Genomic DNA, 25,684 nt, shown 5'->3' with positions numbered 1-25,684 from the left:
TCTGTCGCTCTCTCCCTGGCCTACATTGTAGTACGGGGTCTGTCGCTCTCTCCCTGTCCTCTATTGTAGTGTAGGGTCTGTCGCTCTATCCCTGCCCTCCATTGTAGTGCAGGGTCTGTCGCTCTCTCCCTGGCCTCTATTGTAGTACGGGGTCTGTCGCTCTCTCCCTGGCTTACATTGTAGTACGGGGTCTGTTGCTCTCTCCCTGGCCTCCATTGTAGTACGGGGTCTGTCGCTCTCTCCCTGCCCTCTATTGTAGTGTAGGGTCTGTCGCTCTCTCCCTGGCCTCTATTGTAGTACGGGGTCTGTCGCTCTCTCCCTGCCCTACATTGTAGTACGGGGTCTGTCGCTCTCTCTCTGGCCTCCATTGTAGTACAGGGTCTGTCGCTCTCTCCCTTCCCTCTATTGTAGTGCGGGGTCTGTCGCTCTCTCCCTGGCCTACATTGTAGTACGGGGTCTGTCGCTCTCTCCCTGTCCTCTATTGTAGTGTAGGGTCTGTCGCTCTCTCCCTGCCCTCTATTGTAGTGTAGGGTCTGTCGCTCTCTCCCTGCCCTCCATTGTAGTGCAGGGTCTGTCGCTCTCTCCCTGCCCTTTATTGTAGTGTAGGGTCTGTTGCTCTCTCCCTGCTCTCTATTGTAGTGTAGGGTCTGTCGCTCTCTCCCTGGCCTACATTGTAGTACGGGGTATGTCGCTCTCTCCCTGGCCTCCATTGTAGTGTGAGGTCTGTCGCTCTCTCCCTGGCCTTCATTGTAGTACGGGGTCTGTCGCTCTCTCCCTGCCCTCTATTGTAGTGTAGGGTCTGTCGCTCTCTCCCAGCCCTCTATTGTAGTGTAGGGTCTGTCGCTCTCTCCCTGCCCTCCATTGTAGTACGGGGTCTGTCACTCTCTCCCTCCCCTCTATTGTAGTGTAGGGTCTGTCGCTCTCTCCCTGGCCTCCATTGTAGTACGGGGTCTGTCGCTCTCTCCCTGGCCTACATTGTAGTACGGGGTCTGTCGCTCTCTCCCTGCTCTCTATTGTAGTGTAGGGTCTGTCGCTCTCTCCCTGCTCTCTATTGTAGTGTAGGGTCTGTCGCTCTCTCCCTGCCCTCCATTGTAGTGCAGGGTCTGTCGCTCTCTCCCTGCCCTCCATTGTAGTGCAGGGTCTGTCGCTCTCTCCCTGCCCTCTATTGTAGTACGGGGTCTGTCGCTCTCTCCCTGGCCTACATTGTAGTATGAGGTCTGTCGCTCTCTCCCTGGCCTACATTGTAGTATGGGGTCTGTCGCTCTCTCCCTGGCCTACATTGTAGTATGGGGTCTGTCGCTCTCTCCCTGGCCTACATTGTAGTATGGGGTCTGTCGCTCTCTCACTGGCCTACATTGTAGTATGGGGTCTGTCGCTCTCTCCCTGCCCTCTATTGTAGTGCGGGGTCCGTCGCTCTCTTCCTGCCCTCTATTGTAGTGCGGGGTCCGTCGTTCTCTCCCTGCCTTCTATTGTAGTGCGGGGTCTGTCGCTCCCTCCCTGCCCTCTATTGTAGTGTGGGTTCTGTCGCTCTCTCCCTTCCCTCTATTGTAGTGCGGGGTCCGTCGCTCTCTCCCTGCCCTCTATTGTAGTGCGGGGTCCGTCGCTCTCTCCCTGCCCTCTATTGTAGTGCGGGGTCCGTCGTTCTCTCCCTGCCCTCTATTGTAGTGCGGGGTCTGTCGCTCCCTCCCTGCCCTCTATTGTAGTGTGGGTTCTGTCGCTCTCTCCCTTCCCTCTATTGTAGTGCGGGGTCTGTCGCTCTCTCCCTTCCCTCTATTGTAGTATGGGGTCTGTCATGCTCTCCCTGCCCTCCATGTGTAGCACTGAATCTTTAGCACTATCCCTTTTTAATACATATTTTTTTTTACTGTGAGTCTTGCGCCCTCTTCCCCAAAATCAGGGTAGTAGAAATATATCACAGGATGACTGGGTGAAGCAAGCTGAAAACCGGTGAATTATGTTTATAAAAAAAAAAAAAAAGATACTAGCAAAAAGGCAGAAATGCTTACCTGCCCAGGCCTCCAAACAAATGCACATCATGATGCATGTGGTTAAGATGGCGGCAACACAGGTGCAGAAATCCCGATGAGGCAGCCACTTACAACCTACCAATCCCAATGGAGGGGGTGGCTGCTTGGCATATTACTGCACATAAAAGACTTGTATCCAAATGCATCCCATCCTCTTTTTGTGCTGTATTTGTTTAGTGTTAGGACTCATAAGCGTGGGGACCCGGGACGTGGGTACAAGCTTGCGTATTTTGGCCAAAATATTAACTAATACAGCACATTTTTTTATATATTTTTTGCTCTTTTTTTTCGGGGTGCAGTTGGGCCCATTTGGTCTTGTAAACTGTGGTGTCTGTTCACATGCGGTGCATTTGGATAGCACTAGGCAGCCCGTCTGATCTAATAGAAGGGCGTCACTAATAGGTTGTTAAGCTGGATGCTGTGCATCTCCATTGTGTGAACAGCGCCACATACATGTCTTTTGTGTGCAGTAATATATCAAGCAGCCACCCCCTCCATTGGGATTGGTATGTTGTGAGTGGTTGCCTCATCTGTATTTCTGCACCTGTGTTGCCACCATCTTACCTACATGGGTCCACTGCATCCTGATAGTGCATTTGTTTGGTGGCCTGGGCAGGTAAGCATCTCTGCCTTTTTACTAGTATTTTTGAGGATCTCTAAATCCTCTTTTTGTGCTATATTTGTTGAGTTGCAGACTTCCATTTGGGTTTTATAGAAAGGGATTTGGGTTCGGTATATTAGATATCATGCAATGCCTTGGGGACTGTGGGCGCTAACCAGATACCTAGCACTATGGACGCCCTAGTCTATCCCTGTTCCTCGGATTCCTCCTGAAGGTGGAGAAGCCAGGTTCACGTGCCTTACTGTGCTCCTATATCTACACATTTCTGTCCCCTCCCCAACTCTGTGAGGTGGGAAGCCATAGTGTATAGAATAACACTAAAGAAACAAGGGAAGACGAACAGGGATAAATATAAAAAAAACAATCATACAAAATACACAAACCAGAGTGGAACGCAGGGGGTTTAAAGGAAGGAGAAACCAAATAGGAGAGAATGAGGATGTGCACACGGACATAACTCCAAGCAACAATCTCCAGAACAAATCTCCAAATGCCAACTCCAACCACAAACTACACCTCCAACTCCTTACCAGGCAGTATGAACTAACACTGGCAATTCCGAGAAGTGAACATATATAGCAACGGGGAGTGGCCAACACTGAACAGCTACAGCAATCCAGGTAGGAAAGCTCCAGGTGCTTCAACTGAACAGATTAACTCTTGCACTGCCAGCAGGGAAAAAATCTGCACTGTTTAATATGATGAAGCACTTCTTACTACTGGAGGAATTTGTGAAAACAGACACCACTGTATTCCCGTGACACCAGACTTGCTCTTTGTTACCGGCTACTGTCGACTACTTCTGTTTACTTATAATGTAGTTATTTGTTTGCTTACACTGCAGCAGCCATTCACCTTTTACCAATGTAATGGGTGGAGAGTTATATATAACATCTACACCTTGTGCAGGAGAAGTCCAGAATCCTGATAACTTCAAGTACGGCCCAGAATCCGTGACTGCCTGGAAGGAGGGACGGCTCAGCAAAGACATAGTAACGGAGCAGAAGAAGCTGGAAGCTGCGGACCTCGTGATATTTCAGGTACAAACCTGCATACACAAAACTGTACTTAAAAAAAAAAACAAAAAAAAACTTTATATAACAAGTTTGTCCATGTATCAGTAATGTCCATAAAGAATGGGCTGCACTTTCTTAATACGATAATGAACACAGAGTTTTTTCCAAAGATTGGGGAACAAAACAATTGCAGTGACTACACTATAGATTTAAAAATTATATTTATTTTGTAACTAGTAAAGAGCACAGCGTTGCCTGGGCATAGTAACTAAATGTGGATAGTTATAACAAATTATAATGATTATATTGCACATAAAAACATTTCACATCATATATTCAACACTACAGATTTACAACACAAATTAACTAAATGATTACCCAAGTATTGATAGTGAGCACCCCACTCAACCCATTTTCCACCTCACACGTGCACAGCAACTTCCTGTTATGAGCACAGAGGTGTAATCCATGAGGCTCCTCCCTTGGACCTATCCATTACTAATCCTATATTTGTATTGTAAATAAACACACAGCAAGTATAAATTCTTTTATTTGAAAAAAACAAACAAAAACAACTTGTCCCTTTTTATTTAAAAATATCAAAACAGTCACACTCACCTAACACCCATTCCATTGAAGCCCTCGTCTCCTGTAATAAAACAAAAAAAAACACAACCATATCCCTAACCTCTCCGTCGTTCTGTCCCCCTGCCGTAATCCATGTTTGAGGATAAAGTTTTCAACATGCCAAGATGCGACTGTCAAGGCTGAGAACCACTGATGAATGAGCTGTTGCAAGCGAGACATCAGTGAACAGCAGTGACCTCATTGAGGTAACTGAAGCTGCGCTCCCAGCCGGGCTGAACTGCGGTGACCTCAGCAACGTGAGAAAAAGTCAGTGAATTCACCTCAGTACAACTCAATGAGTTCTCTGCAGATCACCATGAAAAATGTATCACGCAGTATGAGCAGGGAAGAACGATGAAAGCGGTCTTCAGCACCCGGCGCCAGGGAACAGTGTTAACAGTACCGCTGATTCCTAGTCGCCGGTATGGGTCACACTGATAACACATATACTGATATATATCATCCGTGTGTATTCAGTGTGCACGACAATTTGCAAACTGCGCTGCTTTAACCCCTTCACCCCCGGAGCTTTTTCCGTTTTTTTTTCGTTTTCGGTTTTTGCTCCCCTCCTTCCCAAAGCCATAACTTTTTTATTTTTCCATCAATATGGCCATGTGAGGGCTTATTTTTTGCGGGACAAGTTGTACTTTTGAACGATACCATTGGTTTTACCATGCCGTGTAACAGAAAACGGGAAAAAAATTCCAAGTGTGATGAAATTGCAAAAAAAGTGCAATCTCACACTTGTTTTTTGTTTGGCTTTTTTTGCTAGGTTCACCAAATGCTGAAACTAACCTGCCATTATGATTCTCCAGGTCATTACGAGTTCATAGACACCTAACATGTCTAGGTTATTTTTTATCTAAGTGGTGAAAAAAAATTCAAAACTTTGCTAAAAAAAAAAATTAAAAAATTATTGTGCGATTTTCCGATACCCGTAGCGTCTCCAATTTTCGTGATCTGGGGTCGGGTGAGGGCTTATTTTTTGCGTGCCAAACTGGCGTTTTTATTGATACCATTTTGGTGCAGATACGTTTTTTTGATCGCCCATTATTACATTTTAATGCAATGTCGCGGCGTACCAAAAAAATGTAATTTTGGCGTTTTGATTTTTTTCTCGCTACGCCATTTAGCGATCAGGTTAATCCTTTGTTTTATTGATAGATCGGGCGATTCTGAACGCAGCAATACCAAATATGTGTAGGTTTGATTTTTTTTTTATTATTATTTTATTTTGATTGGGGCGAAAGGGGGGTGATTTGAACTTTTATATTTTTTTTATATTTTTAAACACTTTTTTTTTTTTTTTTGGCATGCTTCAATAGCCTCCATAGGAGGCTAGAAGCATGCACTACACGATCGCCTCTGCTACATAGAGGTGAAGTACAGATCACCTCTATGTAGTAGAAATGGTGGTGTACTTTGAGCGCCGACCACAGGGTGGCGCTCAAAGCAATCGGCCATCAACAACCATAGAGGTCTCAAGGAGACCTCTGGTTGTTATGGCAACGCACCGCTGACCCCCGATCATGTGACGAGGGTCAGCGCTGCGAGCACCTCCGGCCGCGGGGCCGGGAGCGCTAGTTGATTGCCGCTGTCAGCACTTGACGGCGGCATTTAACTAGTTAATGGGCGTGGGCGGATCGCGATTACGCTCGCGCTCATTGCGCACACATCTCAGCTGTACAAAACAGCTGACATGTCGCGGCTTTGAGGTGGGTTCACCGCCGGAGCCCACCTCAAAGCGGGGGATCTGCCAGCTGACGTACTATTCAGAAAGGGGTTAAGGGTATGTGCACACGTCAGGATTTCTTGCAGAAGTTTCCTGACAAAAACCGGACATTTCTGCCAGAAATCCGCATGCGTTTTTGACGCTTTTTTTGCGTTTTTCCCAATGCATTAAATAGCGGGAAAAAAGCGAAAAATCCGCAAAATTAATGAACATGCTGCTTTTTCGTGGAAAAAAACGCCTCATGTGCACAAAAATTGCAGAATGCATTCTAAATGATAGGATGCATATGTCTGCGTTTTTAATGCGTTTTTATAGCGAAAAAACCTGAACGTGTGCACCTACCCTTAAAAAGCGGACATGTCAGTGTTTTGCCCACGAACAAACGGTCCATAGAAACACACTGACGTGCACAGACCCATTCACTTGAATGGGTCTACATGTGCAAATGTCTCTGGTACGTGTGAAAACTGTTACCCCAAGTACCAGAGACATGGACGTCTGAAAGAGTCCTAACAGATATTACCTAATATATTGGATTATATTTTCTCATATAGGATTATATTGCCTGATATATGGGGACTATATTACCTCATGCAACAGATATTGCCTCATATTGGATATTTCATCATATCAGATTATATTGCCTCATATATCGCATATTGCCTCATAAATGGGATTTTATACCACCTCATATCGGATTATATTACGTCGCTTATTGGATTATATCACATCATATATGGGTACCACCCTATATATTGCATTATATTATTTAACATAGGATTATTTCACCTCAAATCAGATATTACGTTATATATGTTTATATTACCTCATATCTCGGATTATATTACCTCATATATTGGATAGTTCCTCACATATCTGATTATACTACCTCATATCGGATATCAAATCATATACTGGATATTACCTCATATATTGGGTATTACCTTGTACATCGGATTATATTGCATCATTTGGGATTATGTTACTTCATATAACAGATATTACGTAATATATTGGATTATATTATATCATATAAAATTATATTACCCCGTGCAACAGATATTACCTCACATTGGATATTACCTCATATCGCCTCATAAATGGGAATATATTATCTCAGATATCACATCGTATCAGATTATATTACCTCTAAGGCCGGCCTCACACTCAGCGTATAAAAATACGGTCCGTTTTTTACGGCCGTAATACGCAGAAATGTCCCCAAAATAGTGGTCCGTATGTCATCCGTAGGCAGGGTGTGTCAGCGTATTTTGCGCATGGCATCCTCCGTATGTAATCCGTATGGCATCCGTACTGCGATATTTTCTCGCAGGCTTGCAAAACCGACATCTAATGGATTTATGTGCTCAAATGTTCGGTAAAACATATATACAGTATATATATATATATACTTTGGGTCACCCACCATCGCAAACAGGTCTGCTGCGCACATAGTGGTAAGCTCTGCCATATTTTCCCTTTATTGCATGTTTCTGTGAGGCTTTACTACAATGCTGGCTCTGCACCGGTATGAGTCATACTTCAATAACCTCCTTATATGCTTTTGCCGCTGAGCCTGAGATTCCACAGTAATACTTGTCTGTATTACCTACTACTGCACATACTGTGGTTAAGCTCTGCCGCACCTTTTCTTTATGTCTTGGTGAGGCTTTACTACAGGGTCGGCTCTGCACTTGTTAGAATTACATCAAATCAGCCCTCTATACGCCTCTGTTGCCGAGCCTTGTACTCCAAGATACCATTTGTTTATATTATTTATTATTGTGACAAGCTTATGCCTCACTAATAGTAACACAATCGTGCGCACCTGGCCTGTTACTGCTTTTTCCTGAATACGATTTTTTCATTGTTTGTACTGTTTTTAATATTGTCTTAATAAAAGTTGTATTTTATCTTACTCTATAATAATTCGAGTTGACTCCACTACTTTCTCTTCATTCCAAAATATTTATGGAGTTCGAATTAAATTACACCAGGTGGCTGGCTACTTAGCATTCCCACCTTTTTGATGTTCATGATGTATTTGGTTTTTTTTGTCTGTATACTCATTGTTTCTGTATTCTTTACAGTGTCTCCCATTTCCCTTATGGATTTTCGGGCTCGTGACCGTACATGGCGCGCCCAACTTAACGATACTTTTCAGGATAGCAGCTCTACGAGTATAGATGGGCATAATAGTAATGTACAAGAGACTATTTATAAGTTCAAGGATCTTTTGAAAAAAAGAACCCGTATCTGGTGGAATCACGCTTACCTAGAGAAGTATTTACAAAAAGAACTTATCCCCCGTGGATTACGGGTTCAGGTGTTCCCAGCCTTCCCCATACATGATGATGATTTCAAAGATAAGTGGGAGGAACTGGTTAACACCTGTTCAAAGGGGTTCTTGGAACTTCTAAAAAACATGAATCAAGGCTCACTAGAAACTCTTGAAGCTGACATTGACAACTTACAAACTATACTACAGAAAGAGATGACGGGTGATGCCTTGAAAAAACTGAACGAGGATATTGATGTGGAACTTCAAAAGTGGGTCAGTGATATTCTAACTACCAAAAATAAAAAATTCCAAAGAGATACTCAAGACAAATTAACGGGCAGAGTATATAGGTGGCGTAATCCAAACGAGCGCTCCCGCCAACAGTATAGAAATCAATCTCGATCTAGATCAAGATCTGCTTCTATTAAATCTAATAGATCTTATGATGATGACATTCAACCACAGTCATCCGTATCTGGCGGCCAGCCCTCCTTGGATCAAATTAACAAACGAATAACTACGAGACAATCTACCAAAACCAAAAATAAGGATGTCGGAGTGAAGTCTGCCTCTGGTGGCGCCCGGGGGGGACTTCAGGTACTTAATCTCTCAACCCATGTTCTTACTGATATACAGCTTCAAGTGCTTGAAAAGGGTTTGACATTTTCCCCTACTAACTCTTTTGATTATTTTTCAGCACTAAAAGACCTTAATTTATTTTCCCGTAAGCTGCTACTGAGAAAACTCCATACTAAGAAACAATTGGCGGAACCGCTGGATGAAATCGAGAGGGAGGTACTTCAAAATGTAGAAGATCTCCTTGACGAACAGGCCTCTTCCGATCGAGGTAGGTTTCCATCCATTACTCGTCCCAGATCACAGAGGTTCCCTCCCCTGTCCCTTAGTCCAGCGATAGAAATATTTACCAAATTAGTCAGTGATGATTTTAAAAAACTATCTTCTAGACGTAGATTTGATAATCTCACTGCGGCACAACGCCGTGCTATCGCTGAACTACAATCACTACCTGATGTGATTTTCAAAAGAGCGGACAAGGGTGGGAACATCGTGATCTGGCCGACTTTACTTTATGAAAAAGAGGCCTTTCGTCAACTAAGAGATCCCTTGACATATATGAAATTATCATTCAATCCTACTACCTCCTTCTCGCTTAAACTCCAGCGTATTCTAGTCTCCGCCTATGAACAGAATATAATTACAAAAGAGGTTCTTGATAGTCTAATAGTTAAGTTCCCCAAAGCACCCACTTTTTATCTTCTTCCCAAAGTCCACAAGGATGCCCTGAACCCACCAGGACGCCCTATCGTGTCGGGGATAGAAGGTCTTTGTGACCCTATTTGTAAATTTATAGAATTCTACTTAAAACCACTTGTAGCATTATTACCATCATTTGTCCGCGACACGACGGACGTCCTGGCACGTGTTGATGGCATCCTTGTGGACGAAAATACTATTCTAGTAACAGCGGATGTAGAATCCTTATACACCTGTATTAACCACGACAATGGATTAGATGCGATTCGGTTCTTCCTTGGGACTTCCGACCTGGACGGCGCAATGGTGGAACTTATCCTCGAGCTTCTGCACTTTGTCCTCACCCACAACTTTTTCGTCTTTAAAGATCAATTTTATTTGCAGAGGCGCGGCACGGCCATGGGCGCGGCCTGCGCGCCTTCGTATGCTAATCTCTTCCTAGGGCATTGGGAGAGATCCATTTTTGGCGACGAGGGCGCGCAGGCCGCCTCCCATGTGCTGTGCTGGCTCCGTTATATTGACGATGTGATGTTTTTGTGGGATGGGACGGTGCGGGAGCTCGAGGATTTCATGATGACTTTGAACGATAATAGACTTAACATCAAACTCACGTATACTTTTGATACTGCTGCTGTCGACTTTCTGGACATTTCTCTCTCAGTCGATGCCAATAGACTGGTGCAGACTGATGTGTACAGAAAGCCGACATCGGTTAATTCACTTATTCATGCTAGTTCATCCCATAATCCTTCCACCATTAGCGCCGTTCCGGTTGGACAGTTCCTTAGGATGAAGAGAATCTGCTCCACCAATGACCGGTTTGAGAAACAAGCAGCAGATCTCAAAATCCGTTTCTCTAATCGCGGTTACAGCAACAGATGTATAAGGAAAGGTTACAGCAGAGCGAAAAGAACCCCACGGAGTGATTTGCTGTATCCTAGAGAAAATATGATTAAAAAAGAAAAAGATCACCAAAAGATCCGCTTTATTGCAACGTACAATCACGAGTGGAAGAATATGCGTGATATTTTAACAAAACATTGGGCTGTTTTGAGTGCTGAACCCTCCCTGGGCCCATCCATTGGCGATTTTCCCTCCATGACATCAAGACGATCTAAAAACCTTAATGACTTGCTCGTTAATAGCCACTATGTCCCAAAAATTGTTAATCCTTTCAGTAACAGGGAACCGATAGTGGGCTGTTTTTCTTGCGGCCGCTGTCTCGCCTGCGCGAATGTCCTGCGGTGCTCTACATTCCAATCATCAGATGGCTCTAAGCAATATACAATACGACAACGTATATCATGTGGCAGTACCAATGTAATTTATTACGCTACATGTGGCTGCTCCATGATATACGTTGGCCTGACTTCGAGAGAACTCAGAATCAGAGTACGTGAGCACGTGCGGGACATTTGCGCGGCCAAGACAGCGGTCGATCTTTCTGAACTTAAATCCATCCCTCGTCACTTTAAAGTTTACCATAAATGTGACCCAACATCATTTAAAGTTAGAGGGATTGAAGCTATCCATCTTGGGATTCGTGGCGGAAATTATAAAAAAATCCTAGCCCAAAAAGAATCCAGATGGATCGTAGTTCTTGATACACCGGCCCCTAAAGGCCTTAATGAATCTCTTACTTTCGCCCCATTTTTGTAGTCCTGTTCCACATCATTACTCTGTTCCTTCTCTTGTGCTCTAACATTGCCCTATATTTATTATTTTTCTCTAGATGGTGTAAAATGCGTTCTTTCCGTTTTTATCATGCTTTTAATCCTATTATTCTTTTCTTATTCAGTGATTGTCTTTATATGGCCAAGAACCTCATGCCGTACCCCTTTCATCATCTCATCTTCGTATTATGGAGTTCATACAGCATTGCTGACATCTTCTATATTTGTGTTATTTTCAAGCACCTACTGATATCATGACTAGGCACAGATGCTTTATGCTTCACATTTATAACGTGACTTTGCCTTTGTCTTTCTGACATGTAATTAATATGCCATGTATATATACATTGATCTGATTTTTATTTCTTGTGCTGCCTATAGTTATGCTGTTAATATCTTGCTTACTGTATACGTTGTATGTCTCCAATTCTATATGCGGTTGTGCGCATCCGTGGTGTTGTCCCCGGGCTCGGCATGACGGCGGGCGTCTCCATGGTTTCCTTCGCTTGCTCGCGCACGCGCTGTGACTCCAGACGCCTTGCTGCTGTGCCGACATCCGGGACCTACACTGCGCATGCGCCATTACCACCGCAACGTGATTGGCGTATAACACATCACGTGATGCGTCGCCATGGTAATTTAAGGTCCTTGCCCATAGCGTGTAGATTATACCCCTTGAGGAAGTGTCCAGCGTGGACACGAAACGCGCGTCAGGGTCACCCACCATCGCAAACAGGTCTGCTGCGCACATAGTGGTAAGCTCTGCCATATTTTCCCTTTATTGCATGTTTCTGTGAGGCTTTACTACAATGCTGGCTCTGCACCGGTATGAGTCATACTTCAATAACCTCCTTATATGCTTTTGCCGCTGAGCCTGAGATTCCACAGTAATACTTGTCTGTATTACCTACTACTGCACATACTGTGGTTAAGCTCTGCCGCACCTTTTCTTTATGTCTTGGTGAGGCTTTACTACAGGGTCGGCTCTGCACTTGTTAGAATTACATCAAATCAGCCCTCTATACACCTCTGTTGCCGAGCCTTGTACTCCAAGATACCATTTGTTTATATTATTTATTATTGTGACAAGCTTATGCCTCACTAAGGCTACTTTCACACACAGCATATTTGCTGCGTATTTTTACGCGCGCGTATTTTGCTGCTGCTTTACCTGCGTTTTTTTACGCAGGCAAAAAACGCAGCTGCTTTCACACACAGCGTTTTTTGCTGCGTTTTTTGCAGCTGCGTTTTTTTCAGCATTGTGTACTGAAAATAAAGTTTGTTTGAAAAAAAAAAAAAAAGGGGAAAAAAAAAAAGTAATTGAGGTCATTTCCTGTCTTTATGACTCAGAATACAATACACACTGGAGTTAACATCATGTCGATTCTGCCAGCTGCAATGGCCTTGAGCCAAAGACGCCTCAGCAAGCGGAACAGACATCAGCTGGGGTTTACTAACCCCACTGTCACTAACCCCAGGTTACTAGGGCAGGCGTCAGTCAGACGCCCCCCCTCGTAACCCTGTACGGTAAGGGTATGTTCACACGATCCGGATTTCAATCCTTTTTTTTCAGGACAAAAACCGCAGCTCTTGGCAGAAAACGCAGGTGCGTTTTTGATGCGGTTTTTGATGCGGTTTTTTATGCAGTTTTCTCTGCAGATTGTCTGTGTTTGACACAAATAAAGCTTTAACTGCAGTGGGGGAAAAAAAAAAGAAATGTCATTTCCTTGTCCAACCCTTTTCTTCTTCCATCCTCCATTTTGGGACTAAACACCAAAATGAGTGGACGTGTTTTGAATGACAGCGCTCCGCAGAGTGCTGAGCGTAGGCCAGATCACAGCCCGCGGATCCAGCTCTATCTAGCTATTTAAGTCTACGTTCACATTTGCGGTCTGCGCCGCAGCGTCGGGCGCCGCATGCGTCATGCGCCCCTATATTTAACATGGGGGCGCATGGACATGCGTCGCACTTGCGTTTTGCGCCGGCCGCATGCGTCACTGCAGCGCACGCATCCGGCCGCAGAGGACGCAGCAAGTTGCATTTTTGCTGCGTCCAAAATCAATCAAAAAAAGGACGCATGCGGCGCACAACGCAAATGTGAACATAGCCTAAGTGCCACGTATTTCAGTGCCACGTATTTCAGTGCCACGTGCCACGTATTTCAGTGCCACGTATTTCAGTGCCACGTGCCACGTATTTAAGTGCCACGTGCCACGTATTTAAGTGCCACGTATCACGTATTTCAATGCCACGTATTTCAGTGCCACGTATCAAAGTGCCACGTGCCACATATTTCAGTGCCACGTATCAAAGTGCCACGTGCCACGTATCAAAGTGCCACGTATCAAAGTGCCACGTATTTAAGTGACACGTGCCACGTATCAAAGTGCCACGTGCCACATATTTCAGTGCCACATATTTCAGTGCCACGTGCCACGTATCAAAGTGCCACGTATCAAAGTGACTGAGCGCCGGCCCTAAAGTGAAAGTGAAAGCAGAGCGGTGACGTCACCACTGTGCTGTTAAGGCCGGAGCTCAGTCAGTGTCAGGAAGCAGAGGCTGGGGGACGCGCAGGTGAGCATGTACTGTTTGTTTTTTTTACTTTTACGCTGGTAACCAGGGTAAACATCGGGTTACTAAGCGCGGCCCTGCGCTTAGTAACCCGATGTTTACTCTGGTTACCCGGGGGCCTCGGCATCCTTGGTCGCTGGAGAGCTGTCTGTGTGACAGCTCTCCAGCGATCAAACAGCGACGCTGCAGCGATCGGCATCGTTGTCGCTATCGCTGCAGCGTCGACACACACACACACACACACACACACACACAGACACACACGCTGCTTCACTGGGGGGCGGGGGCTTCCCTCTTCCTGTCCGACGTCACGTCCGGTCCTGGGTGTCAACCCCTCCGTACAAAGACGCCGACACCCAGGACAAAGGCGCTGTGTGTGCACGTTAATATGGGGCCCTAGGGGGATACGCAGACACGCCGCTGCGTAAAGAATTGACATGTCAATTCTTTTTACGCCGGCGTGTTTGCAGACAAAAGCGCCGCGTTTTTTTGCGGTGTGTCTGAACGGCAAAGTGAATTTCTCATTCACTTTGCCGGCAGACGAAAATGACATTGCGCATTTTTGAAAAGCGCCTGCAAAATAGCGCTCAAAAATGCGCTATGTCTGAAAGTAGCCTAATAGTAACACAATTGTGCGCACCTGGCCTGTTACTGCTTTTTCCTGAATACGATTTTTTCATTGTTTGTACTGTTTTTAATATTGTCTTAATAAAAGTTGTATTTTATCTTACTCTATAATAATTCGAGTTGACTCCACTACTTTCTCTTCATTCCAATATATATATATATATATATATATATATATATATATATATATATATATATATATATATATATATATATACACATATATACACATACAGTGGGGCAAAAAAGTATTTAGTCATTCAGCAATAGTGCAAGTTCCACCACTTAAAAAGATGAGAGGCGTCTGTAATTTACATCATAGGTAAACCTCAACTATGGGAGACAAACTGAGAACAAAAAATCCAGAAAATCACATTGTCTGTTTTTTTTATAATTTTATTTGCATATTATGGTGGAAAATAAGTATTTGGTCAGAAACAAAATTTCATCTCAATACTTTGTAATATATCCTTTGTTGGCAATGACAGAGGTCAAACGTTTTCTGTAAGTCTTCACAAGGTTGCCACACACTGTTGTTGGTATGTTGGCCCATTCCTCCATGCAGATCTCCTCTAGAGCAGTGATGTTTTTGGCTTTTCGCTTGGCAACACGGACTTTCAACTCCCTCCAAAGGTTTTCTATAAGGTTGAGATCTGGAGACTGGCTAGGCCACTCCAGGACCTTGAAATGCTTCTTACGAAGCCACTCCTTCGTTGCCCTGGCGGTGTGCTTTGGATCATTGTCATGTTGAAAGACCCAGCCACGTTTCATCTTCTATGCCCTTGCTGATGGAAGGAGGTTTGCACTCAAAATCTCACGATACATGGCCCCATTCATTCTTTCATGTACCCGGATCAGTCGTCCTGGCCCCTTTGCAGAGAAACAGCCCCAAAGCATGATGTTTCCACCACCATGCTTTACAGTAGGTATGGTGTTTGATGGATGCAACTCAGTATTCTTTTTCCTCCAAACACGACAAGTTGTGTTTCTACCAAACAGTTCCAGTTTGGTTTCATCAGACCATAGGACATTCTCCCAAAACTCCTCTGGATCATCCAAATGCTCTCTAGCAAACTTCAGACGGGCCCGGACATGTACTGGCTTAAGCAGTGGGACACATCTGGCACTGCAGGATCTGAGTCCATGGTGGCGTAGTGTGTTACTTATGGTAGGCCTTGTTACATTGGTCCCAGCTCTCTGCAGTTCATTCACTAGGTCCCCCCGCGTGGTTCTGGGATTTTTGCTCACCGTTCTTGTGATCATTCTGACCCCACGGGGTGGGATTTTGCGTGGAGCTCCAGATCGAGGGAGATTATCAGTGGTCTTGAATATCTTCCATTTTCTAATTATTGCTCCCACTGTTGATTTCTTCACTCCAAGCTGGTTGGCTATTGCAGATTCAGTCTTCCCAGCCTGGTGCAGGGCTACAATTTTGTTTCTGGTGCCCTTTGACAGCTCTTTGGTCTTCACCATAGTGGAGTTTGGAGTCAGACTGTTTGAGGGTGTGCACAGGTGTCTTTTTATACTGATAACAAGTTTAAACAGGTGCAATTACTACAGGTAATGAGTGGAGGAAAGAGGAGACTCTTAAAGAAGAAGTTACAGGTCTGTGAGAGCCAGAAATCTTGATTGTTTGTTTGTTTCTGACCAAATACTTATTTTCCACCATAATATGCAAATAAAATGATAAAAAAACAGACAATGTGATTTTCTGGATTTTTTTTTCTCAGTTTGTCTCCCATAGTTGAGGTCTACCTATGATGTAAATTACAGACGCCTCTCATCATTTTAAGTGGTGGAACTTGCACTATTGCTGACTGACTAAATACTTTTTTGCCCCACTGTATATATATATATATATCTCATTGAGACACATATATATATATATTCTGTATTTATATTTAATTCAGCGCGAGATATCAGAGAAGCCGGTAATTCAATTGCCGGCTTTTCATTTCTCCTTCACAAACCCGACAGGATATGAGACATGGTTTACATACAGTAAACCATCTCATATCCCCTTTTTTTTTTTGCATATTCCACAATACTAATGTTAGTAGTGTGTATGTGCAAAATGTGGGCGCTGTAGCAGCTAAAATAAAGGGTTAAATGGCGGAAAAAACTGGCGTGGGCTCCCGCGCAATTTTCTCAGCCAGAGTGGTAAAGCCAGTGACTGAGGGCAGATATTAATAGCCAGGAGAGGGTCAATGGTTATTGGCCCCCCCGTGGCTACAAACATCTGCCCCCAGCCACCCCAGAAAAGGCACATCTGGAAGATGCGCCTATTCTGGCACTTGGCCACTCTCTTCCCACTCCCTGTAGCGGTGGGATATGGGGTAATGAAGGGTTAATGCCACCTTGCTATTGTAAGGTGACATTAAGCCAGATTAATAATGGAGAGGCGTCAATTATGACACCTATCCATTATTAATCCAATTGTCTGAAAGGGTTAAAAAACACACATACATGATTTAAAAGTATTTTAATGAAATAAACACACCGGTTGTTTTAATATTTTATTGCTCTCTCAATCCAGCAGAACACCCTTGCTTGGCAAAATAATAAACCCACAATATACATACCTTCGGATGACCTGTCACGTCCCACGAGGTAATCCATCTGAAGGGGTTAACTCAATTTACAGGCAGGAGCTGCGCTAAAGCACTCGCTCGTGCCTGTAACCCCCGGGGAATGAATGAAAGCTGGGTGATCTGTACTTACATTGAGTTGCGGTGAGGCGCCCTCTGGTGGATAAACTCATGAACTGGAGCCTTGGAAAAGTTCCCACGCTCGAGTTCATATGAGTTCATCCACCAGAGGGCGCTTCACCGCAACTCAATGTAAGTACAGATCACCCAGCTTTCATTCATTCCCCGGGGGTTACAGGCACAAGCGAGTGCTTTAGCGCAGCTCCTGCCTGTAAATTGAGTTAACCCCTTCAGATGGATTACCTCGTGGGACGTGACAGGTCATCCGAAGGTATGTATATTGTGGGTTTATTATTTTGCCAAGCAAGGGTGTTCTGCTGGATTGAGAGATCAATAAAATATTAAAACAACCTGTGTGTTTATTTCATTAAAATACTTTTAAATAATGTGTGTGTTTTTTAACCCTTTCAGACAATTGGATTAATAATGGATAGGTGTCATAATTGACGCCTCTCCATTATTAATCTGGCTTAATGTCACCTTACAATAGCAAGGTGGCATTAACCCTTCATTACCCCATATCCCACCGCTACAGGGAGTGGGAAGAGAGTGGCCAAGTGCCAGAATAGGCGCATCTTCCAGATGTGCCTTTTCTGGGGTGGCTGGGGGGAGATGTTTTTAGCCACGGGGGGGCCAATAACCATGGACCCTCTCCTGGCTATTAATATCTGCCCTCAGTCACTGGCTTTACCACTCTGGTGGAGAAAATTGCGCGGGAGCCCACGCCAATTTTTTCCACCATTTATTTTAGCAGCTACAGCGCCCACATTTTGCACATACACACTACTAACATTAGTAGTGTGGAATATGCAAAAAAAAAAAGGGGATATGAGATGGTTTACTGTATGTAAACCATGTCTCATTTCATGTCGGGTTTGTGAAGGAGAAATGAGAAGCCGGCAATTGAATTACCGACTTTTCACTAACACCGCTGCGTATTTCTCGCAAGTCACACTGCTGGTCCGTGTGGAATCCGTATTTTTCTCGCCCCCATAGACTTTCATTGGCGATTTTTTTTGCGCAATACGGTGACAAACGCAGCATGCTGCGATTTTCTACGGCCGTACAAGACCGTATACTACGGATGCGTAATATACGGCAGATAGGAGCTGGGACATAGGGAATCATAGGGCCGTGTGTAATGCGAATTTTACGGACGTAGTTTATGCGCTCATACGTCCGTAAAACTCGCTAGTGTGAGGCCAGCCTAAGGGCTCATACTCACTTGCGTGAAATACGGCCGAGTCTCACATCCAAAAACCCAGCTCTGCCACCGGCACTCCAGAGCGGAGCGTGCGGTCGCATAGCAATACATGGAGCTGCACGCTCCGCTCACAGGTGCCGGCGGCAGAGCCGGGTGTTACCATGCGAGACTCGGCCGTATTTCACGCAAGTGAGTATGAGCCCTGCCCTTCTATTGAATATTTCCTAATATATGGGATTATATTACCTTATATATCGGATTTCACATCATATATCAGATTATATTACCTAATACATTGGATTATATTACCTCATATATGGGATCTCGCCTCGTATCAGATTACATAACCTCATATTGGCAATTTTCTCATCATTGAGATATTACCTCAGATATGAGATATTACCTCTTATATCGGATCTCACCTCATACATCAGATTATATTACCTCATATTTGGGTTTATATTGCCTCATATATTGGATCTCACCTCATACATCAGATTATATTACCTCATATATTGGCAATTTCCTCATCACGCCTCACAGGAGCAACTCCATCCTAGATCCGGCTGAGCTAGCTGTGACCTGTTCCTGCCGCGCACTGATACTCTAAAGGCGGCGGCTGGGACGTCACAGCCGGTGAGTTTTGCAGGGTGGCTTTCGAGGTGAATGTGTCTCCTCTGCCCGTGTGCGCTAACAACGTGGGCCGTGTGGACGGGGCTTTGCGTGCGGAGCGAGTGTGGCTATGCGGAGTGGACGGGGCTCGATACCTACACTCAGCTATATATATACATATATATATATATATATATACATACATATATACACATATATACACACACACACACACACACACACACACACACACACACACACACACACACACACACACACACTAAAATTTTCAGTAAAATGAGGGTACTGGAATATAGAGGCTTTACTACAGTCCTTGAATAAACATAGCAGCAGGTATAAAATTACAATATCTCAATACGATTGACACACTTGGACCATATAAAGTGCAAAAATTAAATAGGTATAAAAAGTTACCAACTGTTCAAGTATAAATATATTAATTATTAAATATAACTTTTTAAATCTATAGTGTAGTCACTTCGGTTGTTTTGTTCCCGAATCTTGGGAACAAACTCTGTGTTCATCACTTTAAAAAAAAACTGTTGCAAATGCAAATAGGAACAGTGAGGCTTCTGGTTTTATTTTTTTTTTTATTTTTATTACACTTGTTTTGATGAATGTGTTCATTTTCCATTTGTCAGTTTCCAGTGTTCTGGTTCGGACTCCCCGCCATCGTCAAGGGCTGGTTTGATAGGGTTCTGACACAAGGATTTGCTTATAGTCTGTCATCTATGTACGATAATGGACATTTTAAGGTAAGGTGATCAATAAGTGACATTACAAAAAATGCCTATTACGAGAAGGCATCTTAACATTGCTCAGAAAAATTCTGTGGAAATCTTGTTTCTCTGTAGGCAGTCATATTTAATGATCACCCAGGTTTCTCATTTTCTTTAGGAGGTTTCATCTAGCTTTCCCAGTTTCTTCATGTGTTTCACCTTGCGTTCCAAGTCTCTGCAAGGGTGTCACCCAGCTTTTCCAGTTTCAGTAGCATTCCCACTTTCTGGAAAGGTTTTTTTTCTGGCATATCAGTTTCTCCAGGGGTTTCATCTAGATTTCCCTGCTTCTACTGGGTTTATCACCTAGCTTTCCCAGTTTCAGCTAGCTTTCCCAGTTTCAGCAGGGGGTTTCACCTAGCATTCCCAGTTTCTGCAGGGGTTTCCACTAGCTTTTCTAGTTTTTGTAGGAGTTTCACTTGCTTTCCCAGTTGCAGCAGGGGGTTTCCACTAGCTTTCCTGGTTTTTGTAGGAGTTTCACTTGCTGTCTCAGTTTCTGCAGGGGATTCACCTTGCTTTCTCAGCTTCTAAATCATCCTATAAAAAAACTGGAGAACTAGAAAGAGTTAATTTAAAGTGCAAGCAGTGCATTGTAAAGATGTTTTTAAGTAAACATACCACAAATTCAGTACCGATGGACCACGTACGGAAAAGGGGGTTTCCATACGTGGTCCATCGGTACTGAATTTGTGGTATGTTTACTTAAAAACATCTTTACAATGCACTGCTTGCACTTTATATTAACTGTTTCTATGATTCACCTTACTATTACCTAATTATGGCTATGTGCATATACTATATAGTGCTTGGTATTCCCTTCAACACACATATGAGGAACTTCAGTGGGGATTTTAAAGTGAGAATTGCCCTTAATATTAGTACTAATAGGATACAAATTCCCTTTCACAAAATAAATGTTTTGACATTTTCTTTCTTTCCACAGAATAAAAAAGCGGTTTTGTCCTTCACGACTGGGGGGCTGGAATCCATGTACACCCCAATTGGGATCAATGGAGACATCAATGTTCTTCTGTGGCCAGTACAGGTAATATGGCTGATAGTTGTGTATGTACTGTACGTATGAAAGGGTAGTGTGTGTACCAATGTCAGCAAAGACCACCCCCCCCCAATAAAAAAATAAAAAACTAACTCAACCATCTATTGATGTAACCCCGTCTCATGTACAGCACCATGGAATTAATGGTGCTATATAAATAAAAATGATACAGGTATAGAAGGGACTTGGGGCCAGTAAAAGTTATTCCTGTAGCATAGCCTGTAGAAATTTACATAAAACATTTTATTTGGCATGCAAATTAGGGGGTTTTGGGTGCACTGAGCCCTTTGGCTATGAAGTGCCCCCTGACTTTGCATTGTGAGCACTTGATATCTTGATTAACAGGTCATACAGTCCATGTGCAGCAGCAGAGCCCTTGAATGAGTCCTGCCCCAATCAAGAAGCTTCCTGCACATTTTGACATTAAAACCTTTAAAAAACAAAACAAAAAAAAACAGGGTGGCTCTGTTCTGTACATCTCCTTCAGCTTTTTTGTGTTCTTTCCACAGAGAGGGATCTTGCACTTTTGTGGTTTCCAAGTACTGGAACCTCAGATCAATTACAGCATTATGCACACTCCTCCCGAAAAACGCTCCCTCATACTCGATGCGTGGCAAGCTCGCCTGGACAACATCTGGGAAGAAAAACCCATTAACTTTGCAGCCAATGAGGATTTCGACCTTTCATTCGCAGGGGGCTTCGTACTGAAAAAAGAAGTGTTAGATAAGAACGCAAAGAGCAAATATGGGCTGACTGTGGGTCAGCACGGGGGCAAGGCCTTCCCCCCTGACAATCAAGTAAAAGCTGGCTGCACCAAGCTCTGAGCGCGGTCCCATCATGTCCAATAAAGCTATGTTGTATTTCCCTGTACTTCGTCTTACTTTTCATATGATCAATCAGGACTTATAGGATGTCCATAGAAGCCTAGCATTCTACTGAAAAGGACATCTGAAAAGATCTTTGGCCAAAACTGATCTCCATACAATCAGCATGGTCATAGTCGACGCATCTGCCAAATGTCCTTTTTAGCAGAATACTAGGCAAATACACACACAAATCCAATAACCGGGCAGCGTAAACAAGCTACCAATTACCCGCCAAAGGCGCAAACTCCTCATTTGTGGGGTTAAATGATTTTTAAGCTTGCTTAAAAATCCTTGTTCTCAGCAGCATTGGAATGCTATACATACACAAAAATATATAAAACAAGTTACCGATAGTTCTGTGACATGGGAAGCGCCATCGGCTTGACTTAAGCTGTTAAATGATCGCTAAATGGAAAAAAAAATATATCTACTATATACAGGTCCTTCTCAAAAAATTAGCATATAGTGTTAAATTTCATTATTTACCATAATGTAATGATTGCAATTAAACTTTCATATATTATAGATTCATTATCCACCAACTGAAATTTGTCAGGTCTTTTATTGTTTTAATACTGATGATTTTGGCATACAACTCCTGATAACCCAAAAAACCTGTCTCAATAAATTAGTATATTTCACCCGACCAATCAAATAAAAGTGTTTTTTAATACCAAACAAAAAAACCATCAAATAATAATGTTCAGTTATGCACTCAATACTTGGTCGGGAATCCTTTGGCAGAAATGACTGCTTCAATGCGGCGTGGCATGGAGGCAATCAGCCTGTGACACTGCTGAGATGTTATGGAGGCCCAGGATGCTTCAATAGCGGCCTTAAGCTCATCCAGAGTGTTGGGTCTTGCGTCTCTCAACTTTCTCTTCACAATATCCCACAGATTCTCTATGGGGTTCAGGTCAGGAGAGTTGGCAGGCCAATTGAGCACAGTAATACCATGGTCAGTAAACCATTTACCAGTGGTTTTGGCACTGTGAGCAGGTGCCAGGTCATGCTGAAAAATGAAATCTTCATCTCCATAAAGCATTTCAGCCGATGGAAGCATGAAGTGCTCCAAAATCTCCTGATAGCTAGCTGCATTGACCCTGCCCTTGATGAAACACAGTGGACCAACACCAGCAGCTGACATGGCACCCCACACCATCACTGACTGTGGGTACTTGACACTGGACTTCAGGCATTTTGGCATTTCCTTCTCCCCAGTCTTCCTCCAGACTCTGGCACCTTGATTTCCGAATGACATGCAAAATTTGCTTTCATCAGAAAAAAGTACTTGGGACCACTTAGCAACAGTCCAGTGCTGCTTCTCTGTAGCCCAGGTCAGGCGCTTCTGCCGCTGTTTATGGTTCAAAAGTGGCTTTACCTGGGGAATGCGGCACCTGTAGCCCATTTCCTGCACACGCCTGTGCACGGTGGCTCTGGATGTTTCCACACCAGACTCAGTCCACTGCTTCCTCAGGTTCCCCAAGGTCTGGAATCGGTCCTTCTCCACAATCTTCCTCAGGGTCCGGTCACCTCTTCTCGTTGTACAGCGTTTTCTGCCACATTGTTTCCTTCCAACAGACTTACCATTGAGGTGCCTTGATACAGCACTCTGGGAACAGCCTATTTGTTGAGAAATTTCTTTCTGGGTCTTACCCTCTTGCTTGAGGGTGTCAATGATGGCCTTCTTGACATCTGTCAGGTCGCTAGTCTTACCCATGATGGGGGTTTTGAGTAATGAACCAGGCAGGGAGTTTTTAAAAGTCTCAGGTATCTTTTGCATGTGTTTAGAGTTAATTAGTTGATTCAGAAGATTAGGGTAGTAGGTCGTTTAGAGAACCTTTTCTTGATATGCTAATTTATTGAGACAGGTTTTTTGGGTTATCAGGAGTTGTATGCCAAAATCATCAGTATTAAAACAATAAAAGACCTGACAAATTTCAGTTGGTGGATAATGAATCTATAATATATGAAAGTTTAATTGTAATCATTACATTATGGTAAATAATGAAATTTAACACTATATGCTAATTTTTTGAGAAGGACCTGTAATTGTCTAAGGGTCACTTCCGTCTGTCCTTCTGTCTGTAACAGTTATTCATTCGCTGATTGGTCGCGGCAGCCATGACAGGCAGCTGGACCAATGACAGGCAGAGACCAATCAGCGACGCGCACAGTCCGGAAGAAAATGAGGGCTCCTTACTCCCCGCACTCACTGCCCGGCGCCCGCATACTCCCCTCCGCTCACCGCGGGTTAATGCTGGCGGTAACGGACCGCGTTATGCCGCGGGTAACGCACTCCGTTACCGCTGCTATTAACCCTGTGTGACCAAGTTTTTTTTTACTATTGACGCAGCCTATGCAGCGCCAATAGTAAAAACATCTAATGTTAAAAATAATTAAAAAAATTAAAAAACGATTATATACTCACCTACGCCGCCTTTCCCGCTCCTCGCGATGCAACCGGCACGTTCCGGTGGCACGGATCGTCTGGCAGAAGGACCTGCCGTGATGTCACGGTCATGTGACCGCGACGTCATCACAAGTCCTGCGTGCCTGCGCGGAAAGGACCTGCCATGACGTCACGGTCATGTGACCGCGTCACGGTCACTTGACCGCGACGTCATCACACCCTGGGACCGGAAGATGCCGCCAGCACCCCACACAGGCAACAGAGCTACAACGCGCCTGCGGAAGGTGAGTATATGTTTATTTTTTTAACCTGTGTCATACGTGGATGGGCAATATGCTACATAGCTGGGCAATATACTACATGGGCTGTGCAATAAACTACGTGGCTGTGCTGTATACTACGTCGCTGGGCAATATACTACGTGGCTGGGCAATATACTAAGTGGCTGGGCAATATACTACGTGGCTGGGCAATATACTACGTGGCTGGGCAATATACTACGTGGCTGGGCAATATACTACGTGGCTGGGCAATATACTACGTGGCTGGGCAATATACTACGTGGACATACATATTCTAGAATACCCGATGCGTTAGAATCGGGCAACCATCTATTTTTTTTATATATACCTCCATCCTATTGGCAGCCATTTAACATTGACCATTGTTAAACCCACCACTACTGTACAAGCATGCCTCAAAATAAAAATGTCTCCACCTAGTGGAGGTTTCTGCATACTGCAACATGTTGTAAAATTTTACAAAGTCCTTTTCCATGCTGTTCTTATAACTAGAAATGAATGACTTTCTGCAACGGTGACAACCAATATATTGGTCAATATACCACTTAAAGGGAATGTCCTAAAAACTTGATTCAAACAGGATGTATTTTAAACGTATAAAAAATACATAAAAGTTTGCTGGTAATGAGAAAACCTTAGGCCTAATATTAGGCTCTTATTACCTGTTCTTCTCATAGACTTTAGCAGCTATAGACTGAATGGTCATTGTACAGAAGGAGAAGGTGAGCTGTGACATCACCTATTGTGAATGGTGGATCCTGTGTTATCTACTGTATATAGAGGTGTTATCAGTCATTGTACAGGAGGAGGTGAGCTGTGATATCACCTATTGTGAATGGTGGATCCTGTGTTATCTACTGTATATAGAGGTATCAGTCATTGTACATGAGGAGGAGGTGAGCTGTGACATCACTTGTGAATGGTGGATCCTGTGTTATCTACTGTATATAGAGGTATTATCAGTCATTGTACAGGATGAGAAGGTGAGCTGTGACAAAACCTATTGTGAATGGTGGCTGTGTTATCTACTGTATATAGGAGGTATTATCAGTCATTGTACAGGAGGAGGAGGTGAGCTGTGACATCACCTATTGTGAATGGTGGATCCTGTGTTATCTACTGTATATAGAGGTATTATCAGTCATTGTACAGGAAGAGAAGGTGAGCTGTGACATCACCTATTGTGAATGGTGGCTGTGTTATCTACTGTATATAGAGGTGTTATCAGTCATTGTACAGGAGGAGGTGGTGAGCTGTGACATTGCATTGTAAAT

General features: G+C 43.8%; 1 protein-coding gene across 1 annotated transcript in view; it reads left to right on the top strand.

The window, feature by feature from the left end:
• Nucleotides 1-21,699, top strand: part of NQO1 (NAD(P)H quinone dehydrogenase 1) — a 34,305-nt gene extending 12,606 nt beyond the window's left edge. Inside the window, exons 3-6 of the mRNA XM_077288523.1 lie at nt 3,559-3,689; nt 19,638-19,751; nt 20,716-20,817; nt 21,339-21,699. Coding sequence (XP_077144638.1) covers nt 3,559-3,689; nt 19,638-19,751; nt 20,716-20,817; nt 21,339-21,653 — 662 coding nt within the window. The 3' untranslated portion in view covers nt 21,654-21,699. The remainder of the gene's footprint in view (nt 1-3,558; nt 3,690-19,637; nt 19,752-20,715; nt 20,818-21,338) is intronic.
• Nucleotides 21,700-25,684: the final 3,985 nt, after the last annotated feature.

The sequence above is a fragment of the Ranitomeya variabilis genome, chromosome 2, assembly GCF_051348905.1.
Source record: "Ranitomeya variabilis isolate aRanVar5 chromosome 2, aRanVar5.hap1, whole genome shotgun sequence".
NCBI classification, from domain to species: Eukaryota; Metazoa; Chordata; class Amphibia; order Anura; family Dendrobatidae; genus Ranitomeya; species Ranitomeya variabilis.
This window is presented reverse-complemented; position numbering and strand designations above follow the sequence as displayed.